At 39.9% G+C, this 27,149-nt stretch overlaps 1 protein-coding gene across 1 annotated transcript in view; it reads left to right on the plus strand.

Annotated features, from left to right (window-relative positions):
• TMEM184A (transmembrane protein 184A) overlaps nt 1–27,149 on the plus strand; it is a 60,511-nt gene that overhangs the window by 7,582 nt on the left and 25,780 nt on the right. Inside the window, exons 2-3 of the mRNA XM_052000218.1 lie at nt 20,067–20,263; nt 23,747–24,010. Coding sequence (XP_051856178.1) covers nt 23,747–24,010 — 264 coding nt within the window. The 5' untranslated portion in view covers nt 20,067–20,263. The remainder of the gene's footprint in view (nt 1–20,066; nt 20,264–23,746; nt 24,011–27,149) is intronic.

A 27,149-nucleotide genomic window follows, 5' to 3' on the forward strand; every position in this document is an offset into this window, starting at 1 on the left:
CTCACCTTGAGCAAATCTGGGCTTAGTTTCCGTGTTTGCAAAATGGATAGGTTGATGTTAGATGACCTCTAAGAGTCTCTTCTGGCTCTACATATAAGATCATATGGCCTAAGTGAGCAAATATATATTTTTAAATAGCAGCTTGCACTCAGCAGTATACAGTTTATGAAACTTGTCAAAGGGATTTAAATGAAACAATTAGATAAAAATATAAGGAAGTATATAGTTAGTATAATAGTTCAGAAAAGAGAGAGTATTAGGGTGGAGGGGAAAAATGAGGGCAGATGGACAAAAATAATAAAGGGCCCTGTCAAGGCCTAGAATCTCAAAAACAAAATAAATGACACAGTAGAAAATGTGATCTTAGAGTTAAGAAAATCCTGAGTTAAAATCTTTCCTCATATATTTACTTCTTGGAGTGATCCTGGGAAAGGCTTTTAGAGGAACAACCACTTTCATGATAGACATTGTGACTCTCTTAAGGAAGATTATAATCTGTCTGCCTCAGTTTTCTCATTATTATCTGCATTACAATGCAGATAATAAATAATAGTGCCTATCTTCTAGCTTCCCGGGTTGTTTTGTGAATCAAATTGAAGAAAAACCAGCTTATGGGAGAGCAGGTTCGGAATGTGAAGAATTCACAACAGGCACTATAATATTCACTCACAAAGGATGCCCTTTATTGACATGAAAAGGGGGCAAAATAAAAAATTATTTTAGCAATGGACTGAGAATGAAGTGGGCTTTTTAAGGTTGAAGGGAAGAGGGGGAGAGAATTAAGGAGGAAATCTAGGGAGTCAGGGAAGAATTAGGAAGGGTCCTAGTTGAGAATAAACTTGCATGTGTCTTATGTCTACATGAGTAACTGCATGATGAGACTAGAGGAGTTGAATATGTCTTTCTAGATAACCAGACAGTCTCAGGAATTCAGCCTTGGGCTGAAAAGTTCTTCATTAAAGTTACTGCTCCACATCAAAATGAGATCACATTTGTAAAGTGCTATGTAAATGCTAACTATTATTTTCACTATTATTAATTACATAAAGGAAAAACATATGAAAAAATACACACATAAAAATGTCCACTTATAGCTGTTCAGAGTTAGATTTCTTAGATATCCTGATTCTAGGTCCTATTCTTACTTAGGACCTCAGAGTTGAAAGTGATCTCAACGAGTAGTATATAGTTCAAATAATACTTAAAACTTATTCCTATGTAGCATCCTGGATAAATGAGCTTGAAGCCTCTGCTTGAAACACCTGAAGAGTAAAGAAGCCCATCTATCTATCACCCATTCTACTCTGAGATTGTTCTCATTGTGAGAGAATTTTTCTTGATATGGAACAGAAACCTGCTTCTCTGTCTTTTCTATCCACTATTCCTCTTCATACCCTCTTGGGCCAGTTAAAACAAGTCTAATCTCTTTCATAAGATAGTCCTTCAAATATTAGAAAGCAGCCTTTATGTTCCCTCTAAGACTTTTCTTCTGGATAAATATGTATAATTTCTTCCACAAAGTTTCCTGTGCTCTGGGTGGGGATAAGGGTAGGGTGGAGGAAAGATAATAAGCATTTATATAATATCCACTGTGTTCTAGACCTTGTGCTAAGCACTTTACAAATATTATCTCATTTGATCCCCATAACAATCCTCAGAGGTAGCATTATTACTGTTGAGAAAACTGGGATACATACATTTTAAATGACTTACTCAGGGTCACTTTGCTAATGTCTATGGCTGATTTTCAACTTTAACACTTTATCCACTGTGCCATAAAGCTCTAAGCTCCTAATTATACTGATTGCCCTTTTCAAAAATTGTCTAGTTTAAAAAGGTATTATTTTATTGGTTCAATCCTCCAAAGCAAGGCTTCTTAAAAATTTTCTCTCCTTGACACTTTTTCACCGGAGAGATTTTTACATGTCCCCAGGTAAACAAATAAAAGTAAAGGTAAACAAATCAAATATTTATGGACAATAAATCATAATTTCACAACCTCCATATTCAATTACGATACCCCCCATATGGGGGTCATGAACCACAGTTTAAGAAGCTGGTCTCTAAAGAAGGAAGAAGGAAAACTTGAATGCAAGTTGTGTCATTACTACTTGCTATCTGAGATCCTGGGTAAGCCAGTCACAACTTCACAAGGTCTCTCAGTCACTCCTCCTCAGGATATAGGTTATTGATCAGTCTATAGATTATTGATATGTATCATGAGAGGGCATTTCCCTGTAATAATGAAATCACTGACCTGGATAACTCCTAACTTCCTCAAAAGTCTACCAGTGTCCTTCCTAAAAATGCATCTAGAACTGGGGACAGTATTCTAGGTGTGATTTAAATGGGACAAAGTTTAAATTTTAAACTTTAAACAGAGAACAACCTCCTTCCTGTTATAGACAAACACTGGGCCTCTCTGATAGAGCTTAAACTCCTATTAACTTCCAACTACTACACTACCTTGTCTCTAATTTGAAAGGGAGTCATTAATGACTTACTTCTTGAATCTAGTGATTCAAACCATTCTGAGTCATTCTAGCTGTAATCATCTACCCCGTATCGATCCATCTTGTCCACAAAGAGAGCATGAGAGCTCTTGTGAAATGCTTTGCCTGAAATCTTAGGAAACCCAATCAGCCACATTTCCCTGATCTACCAGTCTAGTGACCCCGTTTTTAAAAGGCAATGAGGTTAGTCTGGTGTGACCTGTTTTTGATGGAGTCATCTTAGTGATTCTCCACTTCCCTTTCTGGATCTTCACAAGCCATTCATTCACTACCATCTTTTAAAATTTTTGCCAAAAATAGAAGTCAAGTTCACAAATTATTATTCAGAGACTCTTCATTTATTCAATCTTTGTAATCCCATTAGGGGTTTTCTTGGCAAAGATACTGGACTAGTTTGCTATTTCCTTCTCCAGACCATTTTACAGATGAGGAAGCTGAGGCAAACAGGGTGAAATAACTTGCTCAGAGAGTCTGAGGGCAGATTTGAATTCAGTAAAATGAGTCTACCTGACTCTGCCCAGAACTCTATTCACCATGCCGCCTGCTTTATTCCTAAAAACAAAATGAAATAACAAGTGTCATCTGCATCCAGTCAGAGAACTGTGGAGATTGAATATGAATCAAAGCAAAGTATTTTCACTTTTTTGTTGCCATTGTTTGCTTGGCTTTTTCCCTTTCTTGGGTTTTTTTCTCCTTTTGATCTGATTTCCCTTATGCAAGATGACAATTGTGGAAATTTTAAAAGAATTGAACCCATTTAACACATACCTGATTGCTTGCTGTCTAGGGGAGGGAGATGATGGGGAGAGAGGGAGAAAATTTTAGAACACAAGGTTTTACAAAGGTGATTGTTGAAAACTATCTTTGTATGTATTTGAAACAATAAAATAATACTATTAAAAATAAGTAAAATAATAACTCAAATTCCTAGAACTTATCTACTGAGAATTTCCTACACAGATAACATTTTAAATTTTTGAGGATGAATTGGAGCCAGGACTCAAGTAGTGTGGCCGAAGGACATTATGCTGTCTAACATTAAAAAAAAAAAAAAAACTATCAATGGAGATATTTTTGGCATGCTAATCAAGTTTGAAGGTAATAGTCGAATTCTGAAATGTAGCTAGACAGAAATGACAAGCCAAATCTAGGAAAATGAAGTTTAATCATGACAGGAATATTGTTAGTATCAAATTAATATTCTTTTCTCTGTCAAGAAGTATCTCAATAAATATAAAAGTCCCACAGAATATGGATGGTGAGGTCCCACTGCACTTTGCCCTGGGAAATCTTGTGTTCAGTTCAGTGAAGGGATGGGGAGGGAGGGAATAAGATTGGGACATTTGTAGGAGAAACATTGGTATATATTAGAGTGTCCAGCGGAGGGCGATCAAGATATGATAATTGGAGACCATTTCACATGAGACTGGTTAAAAGAAATGGGGATCTTTAGCTTTGGAGACTTAGGGAGGAAGGATATGACAGCTATCTTAAAAATATCTGAAGAACTGTTGGACATGCTGGAAAGAAAGTGAATTTGTTCTCCTTGTCCTCAGAGGGCAAAAGTAGAAATTCTGTGGATGAGTTGCAAAGAGGCATTTTTGTGCCCAAAGTAAGAAAAAAGCTTGCCAACAATTAGAGATTTCAAAAAGTGTACTGGTCTACCTTAAGAAATTATATAAAATCTTTAGGCAAAGGCTGGATACCCATTTGTTGGGAATGTTTATAGACAGAGAAAAATCCACTTCAGATGTGAATCTCTGAGGACGCATTTAGTGCTAAGATCTTTGGAAAATTGCAAAATTAATCATCATTCTTGTGTTTGAGATGGGATTTTTTTTTTTCTGGAGATCTAATCATCCAACCAGACAGCCGGGCATTACACTGAATAGTATTGAACATAAGTCAGGAATACCTGAATTCAAATCCTGCCTTAGATGGGAGCTGTGTGACCTGGATAAATCATTTATCCTCTCTCAATACCAGTTTCTTCATGAATAAAAAGGGGATAGGAGTAACATCTACCTCACTAAGCCATTGTGGGAAATAAGATGAACTTTGTAAGCTTTAAAGCACTATAAACATACTTGTTCTTAGCTCCACCTAATTGTGCTTATCATATACCCATTCAGCAGGAGGGACTTTTTCTAATGCTTTATTGAGACCCAGGTACAACATATCTACGGCATTATCTGATTTTTTTAAAAAGCTGACATTTACACTGGCGGGTTTCCAGAGTACTTTGCCTCTTTTATTACTCACCGCAAGCCCATAAGGCATGTGCTTCAGGCAGGGGTGTTCTGAGGTTCAAATGAAATAATGGATATAATAATAATTAATAATAATAACTAACATTTATATAACACCTACTGTGGGTCTGACACCATGCTAATAAGCACTTTACAAATACCTCATTTGATCCTCACAACAACCCTGCTTAATGGGTACTACCATTATTTCCTTTTTACACAGTGGAAATCGAGGTAAACTAAGATTGGAATAGCAAGACGTGGGCCATGTCGGAATAAAACTGCTGCAGAAATGTTAGTTATTCATATTCGTATTAAACGAGTTCCTAGACTTCGTTGCCAGAGGCTGCTACTGCTCCTCCCTTCCAGCAAAGTTTATAGAACAATTGAGGGGTAGTGGGGGGCTGGTTAAGAACCAGTCCAGGGGGTGGGGGAGAAAAGGGACTGGAGGGCAATGTAGTCAAACAAGCTTTTAAGTGTAATCTGCATTATTAATACTGTCTGGGCCTTTGCCACAAAACAATCAAACCAGTCTCCCTTTATCTATGGAGAGTGCCAATTTCTAAGGTGTGTGTAAGTGCTGGCTTTCTAAACAAGTCACAGACCCCTGGACACTCTTTAGCACAAGTATTCTCTCTAGTTAAAGGTAAAGAAACCTAGACTCAGGTTAAGGAGCTGGCTCATGATGGCATGGATGTAGATGTCAGAGCCTGGGATCTCCTGATTCCGGATCCAGAGCGTTTGCCATTTATGATTCAGTAATCATAAATCTCTCATCTGATCTCTCAATAATGTGATCTACCAAAAAAAGGGGCTGAAGTTGCACATGTTTAACATATATTGAATCCCTTATCATTGAGGGAGTGGAGGGGAGAGGAGGGAAAAATTAGAACACAGGATTTTGTAGGGGTGAATGTCGAAAGTTATCCATGTGTATATTTTGAAAATAAAAAGCTATAATTTAAAAAAAAGAAAAAGAAAAAAGGGGGCTGAAGATAGTCTGGCATGCCCAGTTTTGGATGATGCCATGCTGGCTGTTAGTGATTATTACTTCCATTTCTAAATGTTCAAAAAAAATCCCTTTAATAATAATGATAATATGTTCTCAGATTGTGCCAGGACTTGAAATCAAGTTCAACAACTTGAAAATCCAGGCATTTTTCCTTTTTTTCCTTTTCTTTCCCTTTTTCTTTTCTTTTCTTTTTTTTTTTTTTCACCCTAGGTAGCTGGCAGCTCAGTGGGCTATAAAATCAGGAAGCCCTGAGTTCAAATCCAATTATCAGCTGTTTGACTAGGGCCAGCCATTTAACTTCTATTTCATTTTTCTCAACTGTAAATTAGGGATAAAAAGAGCAATCCCCTCCCAGGATTATGGATTAACTAATACATTCATATAGCATTTAGTATAGTGCCTGGTATATAACAGGTGCTTAATAAATGCTTGTTCCCTTCCCCTTCCTTTTCTGTTCTTTTTTCTGTTTTGTTTTGTTTTACTATAAATTTACCATGAACATTTCAATGAGCAAAAAACAGAAATTTCCCCTATAACTCTGTCCCTGGCTCACACCATCTTTGCTAAATTGCTCTTGGAGGTATAGCTCACTACAGCACTCTTCCTTGTGTTGTCTTCCCCTTTAATTCCACCCCATACCACCCAATGTCTCTCCTTTTATCCCCCCACCATACCTCATGAAGTCTTTCTCTTTCTTATAACTAATTCTACACTCTCCCAACTCCATTTCGTATTTACCACTCCTGGTGTCTATTGTGTCTCCATTTTTTCTATAACCTCTTCTCCTAAATAAACCTACTTTTCACCAAAGAGAATGGCCATGATGAATTCTTCACATGAACCCCAACATTTGGTGCTCTCCTAAATCACATCCCTTGGCACTTACTACTAGATTTTAACACAATAGTAACAAAACTTTCCTGCTTATTTGCGTTCCTTTCTGAATTTCCTTCCATTCACCTGTGCTTTTTTTAATGCTTCATGATATAACTCTTTCTTTTCTTCTTTTTTTTGCACCATTCCCCTTACCCATAGCTCCAAACTCCCATGAGACATGGGGGACACTCCCATAAACCCAGCTACCAAGAAGATGAAGGCTGGCAGATCACTTGAGCTCAGGAGTTTGGAGATGTAGTAGGTTCTACCAATCTTTCCTCTGCACTAAATTTAGCATCTATATTTGTATCACTGAGTTTAAAAAAGGAGGAGTAAACCAGCCGAGTTAGGAAGCAGCAAGTCAAAGCTTCTCTGCTTATCAGTAGTGTGACAGAGCCTCTGCATTTATAGCCTAGACAAGAGAGGGAGAGCCAGTCTTTAAAGGAAAAAAAAAAAAAAGAGAAATTCTTCCTACAAAGTAGAAGTTTCCCTTGAACCAACTATTAATTATAACTAATAATATTAAAATGTTTAAAATAATACATATTAACTATTAATTGTAACCAATTATTATAATAAACCAAAGCAAAGAAACACATTGTCTATGTGTATAAATGGAAACATGTTTCATCATTTGTGTTTTGAAACCATTGAATGGATCATATCTCTTAAGTCTTTCAAATTAAAACAATAGCAATCATTTATGTGGCATTGCAAGGTTTGCAACACTCTTACATGTTATCTCATTTGATCCTCACAACTTTATGACATAGGTACCTTTCTATAGGTACCCCTTTCTATAGACATGTAAACTGAGGCTGGGACAGCTAGGTGCTATCTTACTAATTTCTTGTTTCTCCTGGGTACAGCAACAATGCAGGAGCAGGGTTCAGGATTAAACAGAGAAAGAGAATGGTTGAATTGCCTATGGGAAACTGATTATTTTAATGATAGCCAAACTCCAGAAGTCCGTCTTTTTAGTCCCAATATTTTTCCAAGACTGTCTTATGACCCTGAATCATTGAGTTAATAGTCTCTCTAAAAGATCCAGAGTTAAGGAGGCAACATAGAAGAGAATTGTTCAGGGGGACAATATGAAGAATGTATGAGAGGAGATGTTTTAGAATGTGTACAAGAGTGAGAGGTAACAGATGGACAACCACATACTCTACTGGTATCAGTGTCAAGATACGTGCAATAGCCCTCCATACCTGAAATATTGGGTAGATCTCCTGTGGCAGATTTAGGGGAGAATGGAGACAAGAATCTCAGACAAGGAGGAGTAAGCATGAACAAGCAAGGATAATTTGCAGTGTGTAATTTGGAGGAAATATCCATGTGGATCAAATCGCAGGTCCATCAGGTATAAAAGAAGTTTAAAATTCCTATTTGACATTTTTTCCTTTCCAAAGCTCATCATCCCCTCCACCCTGAGCTAGGGAGGTAGTGGGGCAGTGGATAGAGAGTCAGGAAGATCCAAGTTCTAGCTGTGTGACAGAGGGAAAATCATCTGCTTCAGTTTCCTCAACCGCAATAAAGAGATAATACCTCACAGAATCCTTGTGAGGAATAAGTAAAATATCATTTATAAAGCTTTTAGCACAGTGTCTGGCAGATAGGAGACACCTGATTAATGTTTATCCAATTCACTTGCATGTCATGGCACTACCTCCCTGATATCATAGTTGTCTTCCAGAATGAAGGACAAACAAAACAATAATTCCCTTCACTCTCAGAGCATAGGTCCCATTCCATCTTTTTTCCTCTTAGCTTCCCTCAGTAATCTCAGCTCATTTTGAGCATTAGGGCTTTGTTTTTCTTTTTCTTTTTTTTTGTTTTATATATATATATATATATATACATTAATTTTTTTTAATATACATGAATCATGTCAGGACAGAAGAAGCAAAACAAAAGAGAAAAATTACAAGAAAAAATTTTAATATAACACATGTATTGATTTACAATCAATCTCCATAGTTTTCTTTTTGGATGCAGATGGCATTCTCTATCCAAAGTTTATTACCTTGAATCATCAATGAGAAGAACCAAGTCTTTCACAACTGATCATCACAGCATTAGTGCTTTGGACACTGTTTTTACATGACTATAACACACTTTGGTATTCATCATCTGTCACCTGCCCTTGTCACCATCTTCTCTACATGTTTTTCTCTAACTCTAAGGTTGTTGATGAGTCAATTATGCATCCACATTGATCATTTAGACATTTCTCCTTTTTCCATCCCTTCATTTACCTTGAATTTCAATTCCCTGTCAATTGTTTTTGTTCTGTTCTGTTCAGTTCAAGGACCATTTCACCTGGTAAAGAAAATATCCTTTGTCATCATTATTCAATCTGCCTTGAGCATCAGACCCATCTCTTCCTTCAGGGATGTTCTTTTTGACCTCAGCAGAGCTTTATTAAAAGCTCTTTTTGTTGACTCTAGCTTCCTTCACCAGCCTCAGCTCAGTCTCATCTTTAGGACTTCTGACACTATTTTGAAAGGACCACGCCATTGTTCAGCATTCATCTTCCATTACCTACCCATCTTCTACATGTATTGGTCCTATTAAAATTTAAGTCAGTCAGTGAGCTTCTTGTGTATCCACATTGGTCATTTTAGACAGCTCTTTTTAAAAATTTCCCATTGAAATCATTTGTATTTATATTGTTAACTTTCACTCTTTAAAGAGTGAAATCTCCTAATATAAATACAAATGATTTCAATCAGAGTTCAATTAGAAATTTGGGTCAGCTTGGGCTGATTTGATAACTTTCCTCTGGGGTCTTTGAAATTTGGTATGTACTGGACAATGAATATCTGGGTTTCTTCTCCCTCTCTATCACAGATTCTAAGATGGAATGGGCACTTCTTCCCATTTCTTTGACAACTCCCACTCCTGATATTTGCAAACAGCAAAATACTCCAAATCAATCAATTGACACTGAATGAGGTTAAAACCTGACTGTCACTCCTGGGGTAAACTTGGGCAAGTAGTTTCATGTTTCTAGGCTTCAGTGACTTTTTTGATAAGATTAGGGGTTTGAACTAGATGACCTCTGAGGTTCCTTCCACATCTATGATCTTAAATGATGCATGGAGTTGCCATTCCATGATAAACCAAGCAAGTATTTGTTAAGTATCTATTATGTGCTAGGTCCTGTGACTAACAGGTGGAGGAACAAAGAGAGTGAATGAAATAAGCCTTACTCACAAAGAGCCTGAATTATAATAAAGGCGAAATGACAAGTTCACAATAAGTATATAAAGAATAAAGTTGTCCAATACAAAGTAGGTTGAGAGGTAGAGTTTTAGTCAATGAAAAGACCAGGAAAAGCTTCTTTAAAAGGTAATACCTGTGCTGGGTCTCTAAGGAAGAGAGGCAATCTCTGAGGAGGGAGCATGTTCCAGGCATGGGGAATGGCTGGTACAAAGGCAGGGAGGAGTGTTATTATGAGGATCAGGGAGAAGACCAGTTTAGCTGGATGATAGAGAGAAGAAGAAAGGAAGAGTTTCCAGTGAGGCTGGAAAGACAGGCTGGACTTTAAAAACTAAATAGGAAAGCTAGCCACCGGAGGTGTTGGATAGGTAAGTGCCATGGTTCCATCTAAGCTCAAGGGAAATTACTGAGGTCGCAGTGTGTAGGATGGATGAACCGGAGTAGGGGAGACAGGGCAAGAAAAGGTGAAGGCCGGAACTACGGCAGCAGCTGGGAGGGAAGAGTAAGGGATGTGACCAGTGTCAAGAAGATCCACATGGCAAGCTCCAGCAACTGATTTGTAGATGGGGGGCAGAGAGGGTGAAGAGTAGGATAGAATGCCAAGGTTACATGCTGGAAGATGAGAAGGATGGGGGAAGGTGAAGAAAGAAGGGGAAGGAAGGGAGAAAGAAGGAGGAACAGAAAAGGAAGGGGAGATGACCAAAAACTGAACTTTGGTGAATGAATACCTACAATTATTTGAGCTACATCATCAAAGGGAACCGTGAAGTCAGGGAGGGGACACCAAGACATGAAAGTGAGTTGGATTTAAGTGAAGGAGGCTGTGCAAAGTCACCTGCCTCACTTTTTCCTCCAGACCCTTCTGGGACCAGTGGTCAGATATGGATTGGATCAGAATACAGATCCAGATGACCCTGGATGCAGGGGGAGACCTTGGCCCTTTTAGAAGGCCAGAAAGGCAGGAATGATTAGAGAGGCTTAAAAAAAGAGTCAAATTAATTTTACTCATTTCATTTTTTTAAAAAAGGGATCCTCCCTCTCTCTCCGCCTCTCTCTGTGTCTATCTTTCTCTCTTTCTGTCTTCCTCCCTTCCTCTCCCCTTTGTCTCTCTTTCTCTCTCTCTGTCTCCCTTCCTCCCCCTCTCTTTCTCCCCCCTCTCTCCTTCTCTCTCTGTCTCCCCCTTTCTCTGTCTCCCTCTCTCTCTCTCTCTCTCCTCTCTCTCTGTCTCCCCCTTTCTCTTTCTGTCTCTCTTCCCCCCCCACTTTCTCCTTCTCTTTCTCCCCCCCTCCTCTCTCTCTCCCCCTTTCTCTGTCTCCTTTTCTTCCTCTCTCCTTCTCTCTCTGTCTCTCTCTCTCTGCCTCCCCCCTCCCTCTCTCTCTGTCTCTGTCTCTCCCCCCTCTCTCTTTCTCTTTCTCTGTCTCCCTCTTTCTCTCTGTCTCTGTCTCTGTCTGTCTCTGTCTGTGTCTCTGTCTCCCCTCTCTTTCTCTCTCTCTGTCTCTCCCCCCTCTCTCCTCTTTCTCTGTCTCCCCCTTTCTCTCTGTCTCTCTGTCTCTCCTCTCTCTGTGTCTCCCCCCCTCTGTCTCTCTCTCTCTCTCCTCTCTCTCTCTCTTTCTTCCCCCCCTCTGTCTGTTTGTCTGTCTCTCTGTCTCTCTGTCTCTCCTCTCTCTCTCTGTCTCCCCCCCTCTGTCTCTGTCTCTGTCTCTCTCTCTGTCTTCCTCCCCCCCTCTCTCCTCTCTCTCTCTGTCTCCTCCCCCTCTCTGTCTCTCCTTCTCTCTCTCTCTCTCTCCTCTCTCTCTCTCTGTCTCTGTCTTTCTCTCCTTCTCTCTCTCTCTCTGTCTCCTTCCCTCTCTCTCTTCTTTTCTCTCTTTCTCCCCCCTCTTTCTCCCTGTCTCCCCACTTCTTTCTGTCTCCCTCCCTTTCTCTCCCCCCTCTTTCTCCCTGTCTCCCCACTTCTTTCTCTCTGTCTCCCTCTGTGTGTGTGTGTGTGTGTGTGTGTGTGTGTGTGTGTGTGTGTGTATCTGTCTGTCTGTTTCTGTCTCTCTCTCTCAGGAATGTTATGAAATCAAGGAAATTATTATAAAGAAAAAGACCAGCTCACAGAGTAAAGTGTGCTGGAGATGCTGGCATAAATAGATGCTGGGGTTAGTCAGAGAAGATTTCATGGAGAAGGGGCCCAGAATAGAACAGAGTTCTTGGACATCAGTAATGACAGATGACCCAAAGAAGGAAAAGCCTGAAGTCTAGGCTCCTCCTCCCAACCCTCAAACTTGATCTCTTCCCTTCAGAGGAAGAAAGGAGGAAAGAAGTGTCACTGAACCTGAATAGGATGGAAGTGATGGACTTAGTATATAGAATAAAACACATTTTTAAACATGATTTCCTGTGGGAATTTGTTTTACTTTGCTATATATATTTGTCACAGAGTTTTGTCCTGTTCTTTTTTCTTTCTCAATGGGGAGGTAGTAAAAAGGGAGAGAAGATAAATGTTTACTAATTGAAAAAAATAATTAAAACATTACAGAAGGGGATTCATTTAAAACCATGGATGACCAGGCCATCCTACTGCTCTCCTTAGGTCTTCAGGATTAATGATCCCTTGGCTTCACCTGGTAACATAACCCAGTGCCTGACATCTCTTATTGTTGGGAAGTTCTAACTAATTTCTAATCCAAATACTTTCTACTATAGCTCCAGTCATCAGTGAATAGGAACTGAACAATATAATTCACTGGGTGGAATAAAAAGTGAGTAAGATTCAAGGACTCCACCCTTTAAGTACTGTCTACCAGTTAAATAAGTAATAACAGTAATATTATTAACAACAACAATAAAATGCCATCTTCTATGTAAAGATGACACAGTCTACTTAGCCACCATCTGTATAACACATACTTGGAGTAGTTTTTCCTGTAGTGGGGATGGATTTGGACTGAGTCATCTATACTCATTGGATTTCCCTTGTGGGAACAAAACATCAAGCCTTTGTGAGACAGCTGTTTGGGATCTGGGGTACAAACTGAGACTATAGAACAAACAAAGCTAATTGGTCTATGTGGAAATCAAACATTTCACCTTGGCTTAATTGACAGTGTACTCTAATCCACCAGACTACCAAACCAAAACACTTAAGATCACAAGGAGCCATATATGTAAAGATGTCCCTGAGGTACCTGAATGCAGAAGGGGCAAAAATGGAGTACTGGAAGGTTAGTGAGATATCTCACATTAGTAAATTAGACGGTTATCCACAAAAAGACTGCTAACTGGAACTTTGAGACTGGATGAGTTTTTGAAGAACAATGCATAGAGAAAAAAGCTCATGGTAGAAGACTGAGATGAGAAATGTTCAAGAAACAAGGCAGAGGATTTGATGGAGGAAACAAAAAAACAGAAATCAGTGAAGAGAACCAGAAGTTTATTATTATTATTATCATCATCATCATCACCATCATCATGGGTTCTAAGGAAGGAAAGCATTTCAAGAAAGAGGAGGAAGTATCCCTGGTTCTACTTTCTCTGTTCTGCAGCCAGTTTTCTACTCAAAAAACCCTAAGATGCTGTAGACTGAAGTAGCATTTAAAGTTAAAATTTAAAATTCTCAGGAACACTAAGGTCCTCAATAACCTGGAAAGGTCATTAAAAATCAGAGAGGAAAGAATACTCAGAAGCAGCAGGTGACCAACGATGTCAAAAGGTACTTAGAAGGATCAAGACTGAAAAATAACCATTATATTTAGCAAGACATAGTTGGAGATGTGGAGTCTGATCAGTAGTCAAGGCTGCCTTCTTATCCTGGAGAAGTTAGGAGATGGAGGAGTCAGTAGAAAAGCTGGAGGGATTATTATCTTCAGAGGGCAGCCCAAAGCTGAAGGTGTTCCTGAGATGGGGTCACACTAAATCAGCTCGCAGTAGTGACTCCCAGTAAGTGATGGTAGGGGTGGCCTAGGATCCTGGCAAGTGCCCTAGCAGGTAGGAGCTTTGACAGCTCTAGAAATCCTGTACCATAAGAATTCCTGTGGCCTGCTTTCTGGAGATGACCCCTGAGGCTGAACATTTTCTGGGGTTCCCCCTCCAATTCATTTGACCCAGACTGGGTTCTTAGATCACAACATATATAGTGTTAGCCCAGACTGAGAAATGCTGCCCTTTCAGCTTAGCTGGTTAAATTCTGTTGGATGACCCATAGTCCTCCCCAGGGATCTAGCACTGATTGCTCTGCAGACTGAAATCTGCCCCAGGACTGTCATTTCAAAGCTCAGAACTTTTCCCTCCCTTAGTCACACAGATTGGAAGACATTTTTTTCCCATCTAAGTAAAAAGTGTTTCTGGATTTCCCACAGCTGTTACATCCTAATGAGTTGGGAGGAGGAGTGGGAAAATAGGAAACCTCCAATATTTGCCTGGATGGCTCCGTGGATTAAGAAAAACAGTGGATTTTCTGAATATCCAATTACATCATTGGGTTAAAGGATGGGGACATAAATCAAACGGTACCATTTTATCCCTACTTCCTTTCTACTACCACCACCATCACTCTTTTTCTTCCTCACAATATGTGAACCCACCACAAAATAACAATTCCCAAATGAGAACTTACATTTTACATTCCAAAAAACACTTTTCTCATAAGAATCCTGGGATGTAGGTGACATAAAATTTCCATTTAACAGATTTAGAAACAGCCCCACAAAAATGAACATGATTTGTTGGATCACAGGTAATCCAGCAAAGAAACAATAGGACAGAACTGGGCTTCAAACCAAGTTTTCTGACTAAATATAGCATATTTTGCAATATATGTAATGGTTCAGGAGCCAAATCTATGTTAGAAAAGGTAATAGTGTCACTAAATTCATTTGCGGAGAGGGAAATGTAGCAATATGGACTGCTGATATATATCAGGGGTCTGGGACTTTAACCAGTGATTTCCCTATTAAGGATATATTATCCATAGGATATATCCTATCAGAGAGGATATATTATAGAACTAAAAATATAGGATTTTGATGGAGATCACCTAGTCCAAAGCTTCTTAAACTGAGTCACAGCCCCATATGGGATTGCAACCCAAATGTGGGGAGTTCACAAAATTATAATTTATTATCAGTAAATGCTTGATTTGTACACCTTTTTTATATACTTATGTGTGTGTGTGTATGTGTGTATATAAAATACATATCTATGTGTGTGTGTATGTATGTATATATATATACCCCTGGAGTAGAAAAAGTTTAAGAAGGCCTAATCTAATCTAACTCTCTGATTTTACAGATAGAGAAATTGAAACTCAGAAATTATGTAACTAATTCAAGCTGACATGGCTAATAAATGGTAGGGGCAAAATTTGAACTCAAATCATGTGTTCAAATCCCCCATTCTTTTCCCTGTACTAAAGAAGGGAATATATATATATAGTTCAAAAGGCAAAATAAGAGTCACTAATCTTAAGGAATTTATAAATTGCTAATTTTTGCTGGGTTAAATAAGCACATGAGATCTGGGTGGTCTGTCTCCCATTCATGCAGTCATCTTGGCTAACTTTTAAGGAAAGTTTAGCGATAATTTTTTTTTTAATTTTTTAAAACTTTTTATTGACAGAACCCATGCCAGGGAGAATTGGATTCAGAAGGTATAAATAACCCGAGAAGAAAAACAGAAATGCAAGCAGTTTACATTCATTTCCCAGTGTTCTTTCTTTGGATGTAGCTGCTTCTGTCCATCCTTGATCAATTGAAAATGAATTAGCTCTCTTTATCGAAGAGATCCACTTCCATCAGAATACATCCTCAAACAGTATCGTTGTTGAGGTATATAATGATCTCCTGGTTCTGCTCATTTCACTTAGCATCAGTTCATGTAAGTCTCGCCAGTCCTCTCTGTATTCGTCCTTAGCGATAAATTTTTAAAGGAAGTTTTATTCCCTGAATTTGAATTTCTTTTAATCATGGTTGATATCTTATATATTTAATTTTTATGTATTTACGCATAATATATATAAGGTATCAATTATATATATGCAATATATATATAATTTAAAACACATATATATGAAGAAAATGAGACATGGATATTAAGTGTTTTCTAGGGCTATATATTATAGCTTTAATAGTTTATTTACACAAACTATCAGAGATAAAGAGAATCCTCAGCTTCCTTAAGCAACATTAAGATTAAGCAATACTAGTGGAAGGGGAGAAAAGAGTAGGAAAAATGTATAGGAAAAGTAAGAAACAAGAAAAGCAGAAAAAGAAAGTGAGGTATAGTTACCAAATTTGCCCTAGTTACTATTCAGTGACAATTGTGTCCTTGTTTTTTTGTTTTTTGGACTAGACAGATTGGGTATGAAAGCTAAAGCTTCTTCATAATTTCATAACATATGGAATCTGTAACTACCAATAGATTTTTTATGATAAAGTAATTATATTTTTGGTGTATATATGTATTTTTTGGATATTATTGAAATGCCAAATATTTCAGTGCTTAGGGGAAGAATTAATAACTATTAGTAAAGGCTATTAGAAGTAATTGCATAAAATGGACAATTTCCAATTCATAAAACTAAAAGTGAGCAGTTGAATAGGGAAAAGAATCTTAGCAGCAAATACTTGTAAATAAAAGTGTGGTAAAGGTTTGATATCAAAGGAGAATGATGCAGATTTATTAATACAAGGAATTTTTTTTCTTATTCTGAACTTAACCATCACAAAATACATGAAGCTCCACGTCTATATTATGAACACCTCATTTTTCTCTTTAAACAGATAATAAATTCAGCATATCATCTCTAAAATTGTTCTACTTGTCTGTTTCCTATTGGCTTTTATTCTCTTGCTACTATACCTTTCTTAAAATGTTCTGACTAGAATTTTATCTTACTTTCCTTTTTTTCTTTTTCATTTTGATAATCTTATCAATAGTTCTTCCTTCTCCCTAAATGAAAGAAAAATAAGACTCTTGTATCAGGTATGAGTAGCAAAATAATACATCCCCACTTCAAATGTGTTCAAAAATATATATTGCTTTCTGCATCTTGAATTCACTACCTTTCTGTTTTATTGGGTAGTATATGTCATAACTAGCCAGACCTTTGAAATTGTTGTTGATTATTGTATTGTTCAAAGCCAAAAAGGCCAGTCTCCCACTGCATCCAGGGCCATTTACTTTTGGTCTTGATCTATACCTCACCCTGGGCCCTGAGGCTGTGATTTCCCTAGCCCTCCTCACTTAAGTTCAGTTCATTTATAAATCACCTTCTTGATCCTTTGATCCACTTCAAGAATAAAGAAGGCACTCTAACAGTGGGAGGATTTGAATCCAGGGCCACTGTCTCCAAATCTAGCACTCTACGCTGTACCAAAAAAGCTTTCAACGTATTTATTTGCACGCTGTCTCCCCTGGTTGATCATAAGCTATTTGAGGGTAGAGAATGTCTTTTGCCTGCTTTTGTATCCCAGCAATCAGCACAGTTCCTGACACATAGTAGGCGCTTAATAAATGTATATTAAAATGAGTTGAGTTGGTGTTGGTGGGGAACCTGATCAAGGGGGAGGAGGGCTAGGGAAGTTGCAAGAAAAAGCAAACAAACAGCCACAGCAAACTGGAGATCCTGAGAGCCCTTCCGGGGCCTCTTGGGAGTTTGAGGCTGGTTTAGAATGGCTGAACTGCATCCACCGGGGATGACTTTGGGCACACTGCCCCATTAGTAAACACTGGGTCCTTGCTTCATGTCCCAACACGCCGAAGAACTGGGTTGTTCTTTGCTAAGGGGTGGGGTCCCTCCAACAGGGCAAAGAGAACAGATCTTTCTCCTCTGATTAATATTTAGTCTTATCTCTAAAAATGGTATCAACACATCTCTGGGCTATTTTCCTCCATCAGCAACCTAGACAGACCAGTTTAACTTAAGCAGGGGGGCCTCCACGCTGAGAAGACACAGATTTCTAAAAGGAAGGCACAGATGGGAGGCAGCGCTGGATTCTCTTTTCTGTTTGTCTACTCCATCACTGGGTGGCCCTCCATCAGAAGCCAAAAGACCTGTTGTGCAAGCCTCACAGGGCTTCTGTGCTTGGGATTCCCCACTTGAAATGAAATAGATGTAGCGAGGTCCCTCCCAGGGGTGTTGGGGGATGAGCTCATACCTGCAGAGTGCTTTAGCTTCAAGGCACTAGAGAGATGTGAAGTTTATTGTGAAGGGGATGAATTAGATCTGCAAAATTAAAAATCAGTTCCCCCAGCAAACCTCTAGTCCCCACATTTCCCTGTTTTTCAAATCCTGCACCATCCCAGGGGAAGCCTGGGACACAGGCAGAAGTAGGACTCTTGATTTCAAGGCTAGATCTCTCCCAACCTGAGCTAGTAGGACTGGGTTAGGAATATATCTTTTCTTGTCACCTTCAGGTAGTTAAGAACCCTACTCCAGGATTGGGGGCATTTAAGGTTGACAGAGACAAAAGATTGGTAATCAGAGAACCTGAACTTGAATAATGGTTTGCTGCTTACTACTTAGAAGCAGTGACTTATAATGAAAAAAATGGTATTTGCTTCCTAGGACAGGACATTTAACCTGCATTTCTTGAGTAAAATAGAAATGCTTCTTTTTTCATTCTCTTTTCCTCTCCCCATTGTGGAGAAAATCAAGAGATAAAAATGTAAAACATGTCACCAAGTAAATATCCATGTGACTTTGGATAAGTGACTTAATTTTTGTTCTCTAATCTGTAAAATGAGGGAATTGGGTCAGATGGACTCTGAAGTCCCTTCTCTGAAAGCCCATGCTGTCAATTTAATATCAGTGATAGTAGGAAGGGAATTTAGGAAAGGACAATTGTGTCCCAGAGGGATTATGTAACTTGCCCAAGTCAGATAGGTAGTCAGCATCAAAGGTGAGATTTGAACATAGGTCTCCAGATTCAAGAGCCAATGGCTCTTTCCACAGCACCATATATTGTCTTCCTTAAAAAAAGATCTCTGCACTTGTGATCGAAAATGCCATACGCATCCGCAGAAAGAAATATGGAATCTGAATCCAGATCCCAGCTTATTATTTTCACTTTTTAAAATTTGTTATTTTTTTATATTTTTCTTTCTATAAGTTTTTCCCTTTCCTTTTTCTTTCATAACATGATTAATGTGGAAATCTGTGTAACATGACTGTACATGTATAGCCTGTATCAGATTGCTTGTTGTCTTGGGAAAGGCGGAGGGAGGGAAAAAATTTGGGACTCTAAAATCTTACCAAAAAAAGAATGATGAAAAATCACTGAACATTTATATTTAGATTTTCAAGACTCCACATTTCCTGTATTATGCCATTATAATGGAAGGTTGAATTTAACTGTCATTTTTGTTATTCATAATACTTCTGGGGCGGGATCCAAAGTTACCATATAAAGGAGATAGAAATGGAAGGATTGCAAGGATGAAACTGTGAAATGGCAAATAAACCAAGAGAGAAAATTTAAAAATGAATGTTGAAAACTATACGTAATTAGGAGAAAAATAATATTAAATGCAATTTTTAAAAAATTCCCATTATGGTAACCTTTGATACAGACTCTCCATCTTTCTCCTTTCTGTTTTTCTGTCTCTGCTCTCTGCCTCTCTTCTCTTTCGTTGTTTCTCCTGTTTCTCTCCGTCTTGCTCTTTCCTTTCCCATCTTTGTTGTTGTTGTTGTTGTTTCCCTCCCTTCCTCCTCCTCCTCTAATTTGTCCCAGTCCTTCCATGCCCTACCAATTGTGGATCTGTGCTCCCATAAATTGCCCCTCCACACTCCCACCTCATCCACGCCTTCCCCCGAGATCCAGGTGAAAAGCGCTCCCAGAGGCTCTCCCTGCGGAGGGGGGACAGGGGGCTGGGGGAATCCTTCGGACATCTGCCCGGGAAGCAGCTGCCATCTGCAGGCCGAAAAGGAGACCTCCCCAGGCAGGTTCCTGGCAGCCGGCTGCGGGCTAAACAAACTAGCCAGAGGAGCCGGTAGTCAAAAGAATGAAAGGAGCTGGGAAGCTCGCAGCCACCGGGCGGTTTCCTTCGCTCTCGGCCCCTGCCCCGGGCTTGGGCTGGGAGGCGCATCCTGACGCTCTCCGGGCTTGAGAGGTGGGGCTCCTGGTACAGAGTGCGGAGACGCACAGGTGACTTCCTGGTAACTCTACCCTCCCGACTGATCTCGTCTCCCCTCCCTCCCCCACTCTCTAGGTGCAGCCACCAGGGAGGGCATAGCTTTGAAGTCTCACCTGGGGCCCGTCTACACTTCCTGAACTGGGCACGGAGCCGTCTCCCCTGCCACGTGAATGCCTGCGCTCACCCTGACCCGGCACCCCGAGATGCGAGTGCTCCCCAAACAAGCCGCCGCGGGGCCCAGGTGAGGCTCTTGGAGCTTTCTATTGATCAAGGTAAGAGTTGGGTTAAAGTAGCCACTTTGGGAGGGCCACAGGAGAGGGAGGGGGGAGCGTAGAGGTCCCTAGGAGGGAAGGGAAGCGATTGGTTTAATTTCTAGGCAAAATCGGAATTACGGGATCGGGTCACTTGTTTTTGTTCTTGTTGACCCTACTTAGTATTCCCAGGAGTCCGAGCGCTGTTCTTAGGAGAGCTCTTTCTGACATCCACCCCTTTCTCACCCATCCCTCCGCCCGCACCTTGCACCTGCCCCTCGGCCGGCAAACTCCTCTGGCTGGCCGGCGGGAGGGTTAAACGCGAGCAGGGTAGGTAGGCGAGGGAAAGTAGCCTCGCCGCGGAGGGAAGGGGTGCAAAGTCCCAGGGAGCCAGAAGCGGCGGGTCGGAGTCCTGGCAATGAGTAACCGAGCGATGGCTCGGTCCGGCTGCTCGTCGCTGCTGCTCTCGTTGGGGACTCTCGGGGCGAGCGGTCTCAAAAGTTGCTGGGCTCTCCCCTCCACCTGCGGGCTGCGGCGGTGCTACTCCGGGTGCTGTGTACGCCACTTTGGGCTGGAGAGGGAGGAGCGGGGGGAGGGGGAGGCTTCCTAGAAGGCTCAACGGCAACTGACTTGGACAAACATTTTAAGTGCCCGCTGCTTGGTAACCCTTCTTAATCGCTCGGAAGAGAGATGCATTCTCCTAGCTGGGGCAAAGCCAATTATACTTGCGCCGCCCACTCACAGGTTGTTAGGACACTTAAATGTATAATACATGTTAAGTCTACATACCATATATAGGAAACAGGCATGCATGTGCGCATATGTGTGTGTGTGTGTGTGTAGGGGAGAGAGCCACAGAGAGAGACACGCACACAGAGACACAGAGAGACACAGACAGCGACAGACAGACAGACAGACAAGAGACCGAGAGAGAGGGACACAGAGAGAGACAGAGAGAGAGAATCAGAGACAGGGAGAGAAACACAGAGACAGACAGACAGAGACCGAGAGAGAGGGGCACAGAGAGAGAGACAGAGACAGAGACAGAGGCAAAGAGAGAATCAGAGACAGAGAGAAACACAGAGACAGACAGTCAGAGATCGAGAGAGAGGGACACACAGAGACAGAGAGAATCAAAGACAGAGAGAGACAGAAACACAGAGAGAGACACAGAGACAGAGAGAGAGACACAGACAGCGACAGAAAGACAGAGACAGAGAGAGAGAAAGAATGTTATAAAAATTTTAAGAAATAGTAACTGGACTTGTGATCTCATCAGGGAAGAAAACATCCAATGAGGAAATAAGTTGACACCGTGCCTCCGACTTACAGTTTTAAAGGGTTGCCTGGGGCACTAGGAAATTAATTGATTTCCCATGGATCATACAGCTAATGCCTATAGAAGTAGCATTTAAAGACTGGAATTTACAGCCATCGCTTTGTCCACTATTCTTTGTAGAATTTAAAGTACTATTAAAAAAAAAAGTCAGCCATCGTTATTATATTATGGACAACGGTCTAACTTGACAGCAGACCCTGAAATGACTTGATTCAATTTGAGGAGCAATCTGTTAAGCGCCTATTGTGTGCATAGGGCCCTGGAGGTTCTGGAGAGATACCAAAACCCTTTCCACCTCTGGAAAGATGGTCTCATTATTCTGTGTACTATCTTCCCACCCCCATCTCCCTCTCCTCCTCTTCAATTCTGGTGAGTCCTGTTCTTCAAGGAGTTTTTAACTAATAGAGAGTTGTGCTATAGGGAGGAGATGAAAAAAAGAACGCTTGCTTGGAGGTCAGAGGATGAGGCTTTATGTTCTGTTTCTAATGCTTTTCTACCCTTGTAGCTTTTATCTCCTGAACCTCAGTTTCCTCATTCATAAAGTGTGGACACTGGACTAGATCAAAGCATCTTAAACGTGGGTTGTGACCCCATATAAGGTTGCATAACTGAATTTGGGTCGAGAAAAATTTAGCAACAATAAAAGTTATCAAATATTCCCCCAATTTGTAATTCTTTATGTAAAAATAAACAAGGGTATCTATTTCATTAGCATGCAAATTTGCTTTCATCTTTAAAAAATGGTAAGATAATATGTATACCAAAGAATTATTTTAAAACAAATTTCTTTATGATTTATTATAGTAAATGTTTGATTTGTATACCTGTTTTATATATCTGTATGCCCAAGATTGTATAAAAATTTCTCAGGTGAAAAGGGGTAAACGGTTTAAGAAGCCCTGGACTCGATGGCCTTTGAAGTCTCTTCTAGCCATATGTGATCCTAGAGAACCAGCTAATGCAATTCCCTCCTTTTATAGATGTCAGAAAACTGAGCCTAACATCACATAAGTAAGATCTCACACAGGTGAGCTTTGAAAGCAGGTCCTTTAACTGCAGGGCCAATTCTCCTTCCATTACTCTGTCTTCAGCTTCTTTGTGCTAGTTGCATGAGAGAGGGGCCAGCAGAGTCTCCTTTGGGAAGCTAGCTTCTATTTGGGGGTTTCCTGGAATTCTTACTTAGGATTAAAGGAACCCCCAGCTGGACAACCAACCTACTAAGTGTTTGTTTAAAACTGGACCTACAAATAGCATGTGTAATAACTAATAATAATAGCTAGAATTTATGGGTGGATTTACAATTTGCAAAACAATAATTATCCCAGTTATCCTGTTTTAGAAGAGCTCTTGTTAATCCCATTTTAGAGATAAGGAAACTGTGGCAGAGAGGCCGTGCAGCTACCTCCACAGCACTTGAGATAGGATTTGAATTCTGTTTTTCCTGACTCCCAGCTCCAGCACACTGCCTATTACTCCACCCTTCCTCTACCAATAGATTGGGACATTCTCTGCCACTTTATAGTTGCTCATGTTTGACACTAAGAAGTTAAGTGACTTGCTCAGTCATACAGCATATGTTAGAGAGGTATTTGGAACCCAAGTCTTCTGGCCCAGAGATGAGCTTTCCATCTACCACAGGACAAGCTTTCCAGGATCTGAATTTCAGAACCCAAATTGACATTTGGAGATTTGAACCAGGGTTTTGTATTGCAAACTCCAAGAGCCAATCAGTGGACGTTGGAAAGTTTGGAGCCCCATAGTTTCTTAGAAGCATGCAAATTATAGTTCCTATGGCAGCCCTGGCCAGCCTCTGGTTCATCCTGCTTTGGAAACTGGGAGTGGGGGAAAATTGGTGTTTAAAAAACTATTGCACTAAGCAGAATTCAAGTTCAAGGTCTGAACGGAAATTAAAAGAAGGGATAGTGCCGAAGGAGGCCTGAATTGGGTCTGAATTGGCTTAGGTTTTCCTCCTCTCTTCCCTTTCCCTTCATTCTTTGTTAATGGCCCTTGGCCCTCACTTTCTCTCGATCCTCCCAGACTGGGCCCAAGTCCACTTCCCCCTCTGATCTCCAATCTGTGTTTAGTGCCCTTTCTTCTCCCTAACTCCTCCCTGCTTCCTGCTGTGGGACGCTTCCTTACCTTTGTCCCCTTTCCTTCCTCAATAGATGGACAACAACACTGGGCTACCTGTGGAAGAGAACTCTACCATTCCAAGTCCTGTGCTAACCTCCCAAATGGCTGAGGGGTTGCTTGGGACCAGCATCCTCCCCTTTGTGGATCCAGGCCTCCCCACCAATGGGGATGGCTCTCATCTCAGCAGGGCCTGGAACAGCTCCCAGGCCTCCAAACAGCTCTTCCTCACCACCCCCCTTGCCCGGGGCATCTCAGGATTCTTTGTGTGGTCAGCCTTGGTGCTGACCTGCCATCAGGTAAAATTCTCCCCTGCCTTTCCAGATCTCTGGACCTGGAAAGCACTTTATTTGTTCTTCATATAAATATATCTTCCCTGCAAAATCCTTGTTCTCCTGAGAATAACCAGCAGGAAAGCTCAACTCATTTTCTATAACCATATGCTCTCTACATTTGTCTTTTCATTCCCTCCTGTATGCAAGGCATGTTTTTTGTGTCGGGGATATATAATCCCTGCTTTCTAGGAACATATATTTTAGGAAAGGAGACAAAATATTTTTCAGTAAGTCAATCAGTGAACATTTATTTTTATAGAATTTCATTTTTCCAAATACATGCAAAAATAGTTTTCAACATTCACTTTTGTAAAACGCTGTGTTCTGAATTTTTCTCCCTCTCTTTTGTTCTCCTTTCTCCCTAAGACAGCAAGCAATCCTATATAGGTTAAATGTGCATTTCTTCTAAACAGATTTACATTTTTGTCATGCTGCACAAGAAAATCAGATCAAAAAGAAAAAAAATAAGAAAGAAAAAAACAAGCAAACAAACAACAAAAAGGTGAAAATGATGTGCTTTGATCCACATTCAGGTTCCCTAGTTCTCTCTCTGGATGCAGATGGCAACTTTCCATACAAGTCTATTGAACTTGTCCTGCATCACAGCATTTTTGAAAAGAGCCAAGTCCATCACAGTAGATCATCACATAATCTTGTTACTGAGTGCAATGTTCTCATGGTTCTACTCACTTCACTTAGGATCAGTTCTTGTAAATCTTTCCAGGCTTTTTTGAAATCACCCTACTCATCATTTCTTATAGAATAGTAGTATTACATTACATTCAGTGAATATTTGTTAAGTGCTTTATTATATGCTAGGCACTATGCCAAGCTCTGGGAATACAAAAAAAGGCAGACCCCGCCCCCGAGGACCATGCAATCTAGTGGGAGCAATGACAGCAAAAATTATATACAAAGCAAGCTATATACAGGTGAAATAGAAACTGATTAACAGAGAGAAAACCTTGGAATTAAGAGGAGTTGGAGAAGTCTTCCTATAGAAAGTGGGATTTTAGTTGGGACATAAGGGAACCTAGGAATTTTAAGTAGTGGAGTAGAGGAAAGAAAGTGTTCCAAGTCTGGGGAACAGGTAGAGAAAAAGCCCAGTGTGGTAGAGATGGTAATTAAGTCCGTGGGAGCTTGTGAGAGCAAGTGAAATAATATAGAGGGAGAAGAAAAGAGGGCCCAGGATGAATCCCTAAGGGACTCCTTGGTTAAAAGGCATCATCTGGATGAGGATCCAGCAAAGGAAACTGAGACTAGGAGGATAGATAGGAGAAGAACAGGAGAAAGCTTAGAGAGAAGAGAATATAGAAGAGGAAAGAATTGAATATATTTAACCTATATCAGATTACTTGCTGTCTTGGGGAGGGTGGAGATAAGGGAAGGAAGGGAGAAAAATAGGAATACAAAGTCTTACAAAAATGAGTGTTGAAAACGATCTTTACATTTATTTGGAAAAATAAAATACTATTATTTTATGGGCAAGTATCATATAAGGCAAGTAATACAAGCATTATTATTTAACAAATGAGGAAACTAGGGCACAGATCTCAATATCTTGTCGGGGGTCACAAAGGAGGGGAAGTTTGAGGGATGAGTTTTTCTGACTGAAGGATACATGGAGAGAGTGATTAGCCGTGGTCAAGGATGCAGACATCAACAAGAATGAGGATTGAGAAAAAGCCATTGGATTTGGTACTGAGAGGTGTTTAGTGACTTTGGAAAGAGTAGTTGTGGAATGAGAAAGTCAGAAGTCAGATTGTAAAGAATTAAAAAGAGAGTGAGAGGAGAGAAAATATTCGCACCTAATGCAGACCCTTTTTCTAGTAGTTTAGATACAAAGAGTGGAAGAGATATAGGACAATTGTGGGGATGGAAGGGTCAAGTGAGGGTTTTTTTAAGATAGGGGAGACAAGGGCATGTGTAACGATAAGGGACCTTATAAGATAATACATTCTAGTAACAAAGGAAGTCACTCTGGTCTGGGACAAAGAAGTATTGTGTTTTAGTGACTAGAAAGTTGACCTTGGAGTCCAAAGATCTGGGTTCAAATGAAGCTTCAGACACTTATCAGCTGTGTGATTTAACTCTGTTTGCCTCCTTGTCCTTATCTGTAAAATGGGGATAACAATAGCATCTACTTCCCAGAAAGATGAGGATTAAATGAGATAATTGTAAGTGCCTGGCCCATAGGAAACACTATCTAAATGTTAGTTATTATTCTTATTAGAAAACTGTCCTAGGAGTCTTTGTCTTTGACATACCCTGTCTATGTAATGCTTAATTTCTCAGTGCTCTTTCTTTTTTTTCCTTAAATTTTCAGTAGCATTTTATTTTTCCAAATACATGTAAAGATAGTTTTCAACATTCATTTTTGTAAGACTTTGTATTCCAGTTTTTTCTTCCTTTCTTTCCTTACCTCCATTCTCCCCAAGACAGAAGTACTCTGATAAAAGTTAAATATGTGCACTTCTTTTAAATATATTTCCGTATTTGTCATATTGTACGAGAAAAATCAGGCCAAAAGGGAAAAAATATGAGAAAGAAAACAAACAAAAAGGTGAAAATGCTGTACTTCAATTTACATTCAGTTTCCATAGTTCTCTCTCTCTCTCTCTCGATGCAGATGGCACTTTCCATCACAAATCTATTAGAATTGCCTTGAATCCTCACGTTGTTGAGAAGAGCCAAATTCATCACAGTTGATCATCACACAATCTTGTTACTGTGTCAATGTTCTCTTGGTTCTACTCAGCCTCAGTTCATTTAAGTTTTTCTAAGCTTTTCTGAAATCAACTTACTCATCATTTCTTTTCTTTCTTTCTTCTAAACATATTTCCATATTGATTGTGCTGCACAAGAAAAATCAGATCAGTAAGGAAAAAAATGAGAAAGAAAAAAAGCAAGCAAACAAAAACAAAAAGATGAAAATACTATGTTGGAATTCAGTTCCCACAGGCCTTTCTCTGGGTACAGATGGCTCTCTCTCCATCACAAGTCCATTGGAACTGGCCTGAATCACCTTATTATTGAAGAGAGCCACATCCATCAGAACTGATCACCGAATAATCTTATTATTGCTGTGTACAATGATCTCCTG

The sequence above is a fragment of the Antechinus flavipes genome, chromosome 1, assembly GCF_016432865.1.
Source record: "Antechinus flavipes isolate AdamAnt ecotype Samford, QLD, Australia chromosome 1, AdamAnt_v2, whole genome shotgun sequence".
In the NCBI taxonomy this organism is placed as follows: Eukaryota; Metazoa; Chordata; class Mammalia; order Dasyuromorphia; family Dasyuridae; genus Antechinus; species Antechinus flavipes.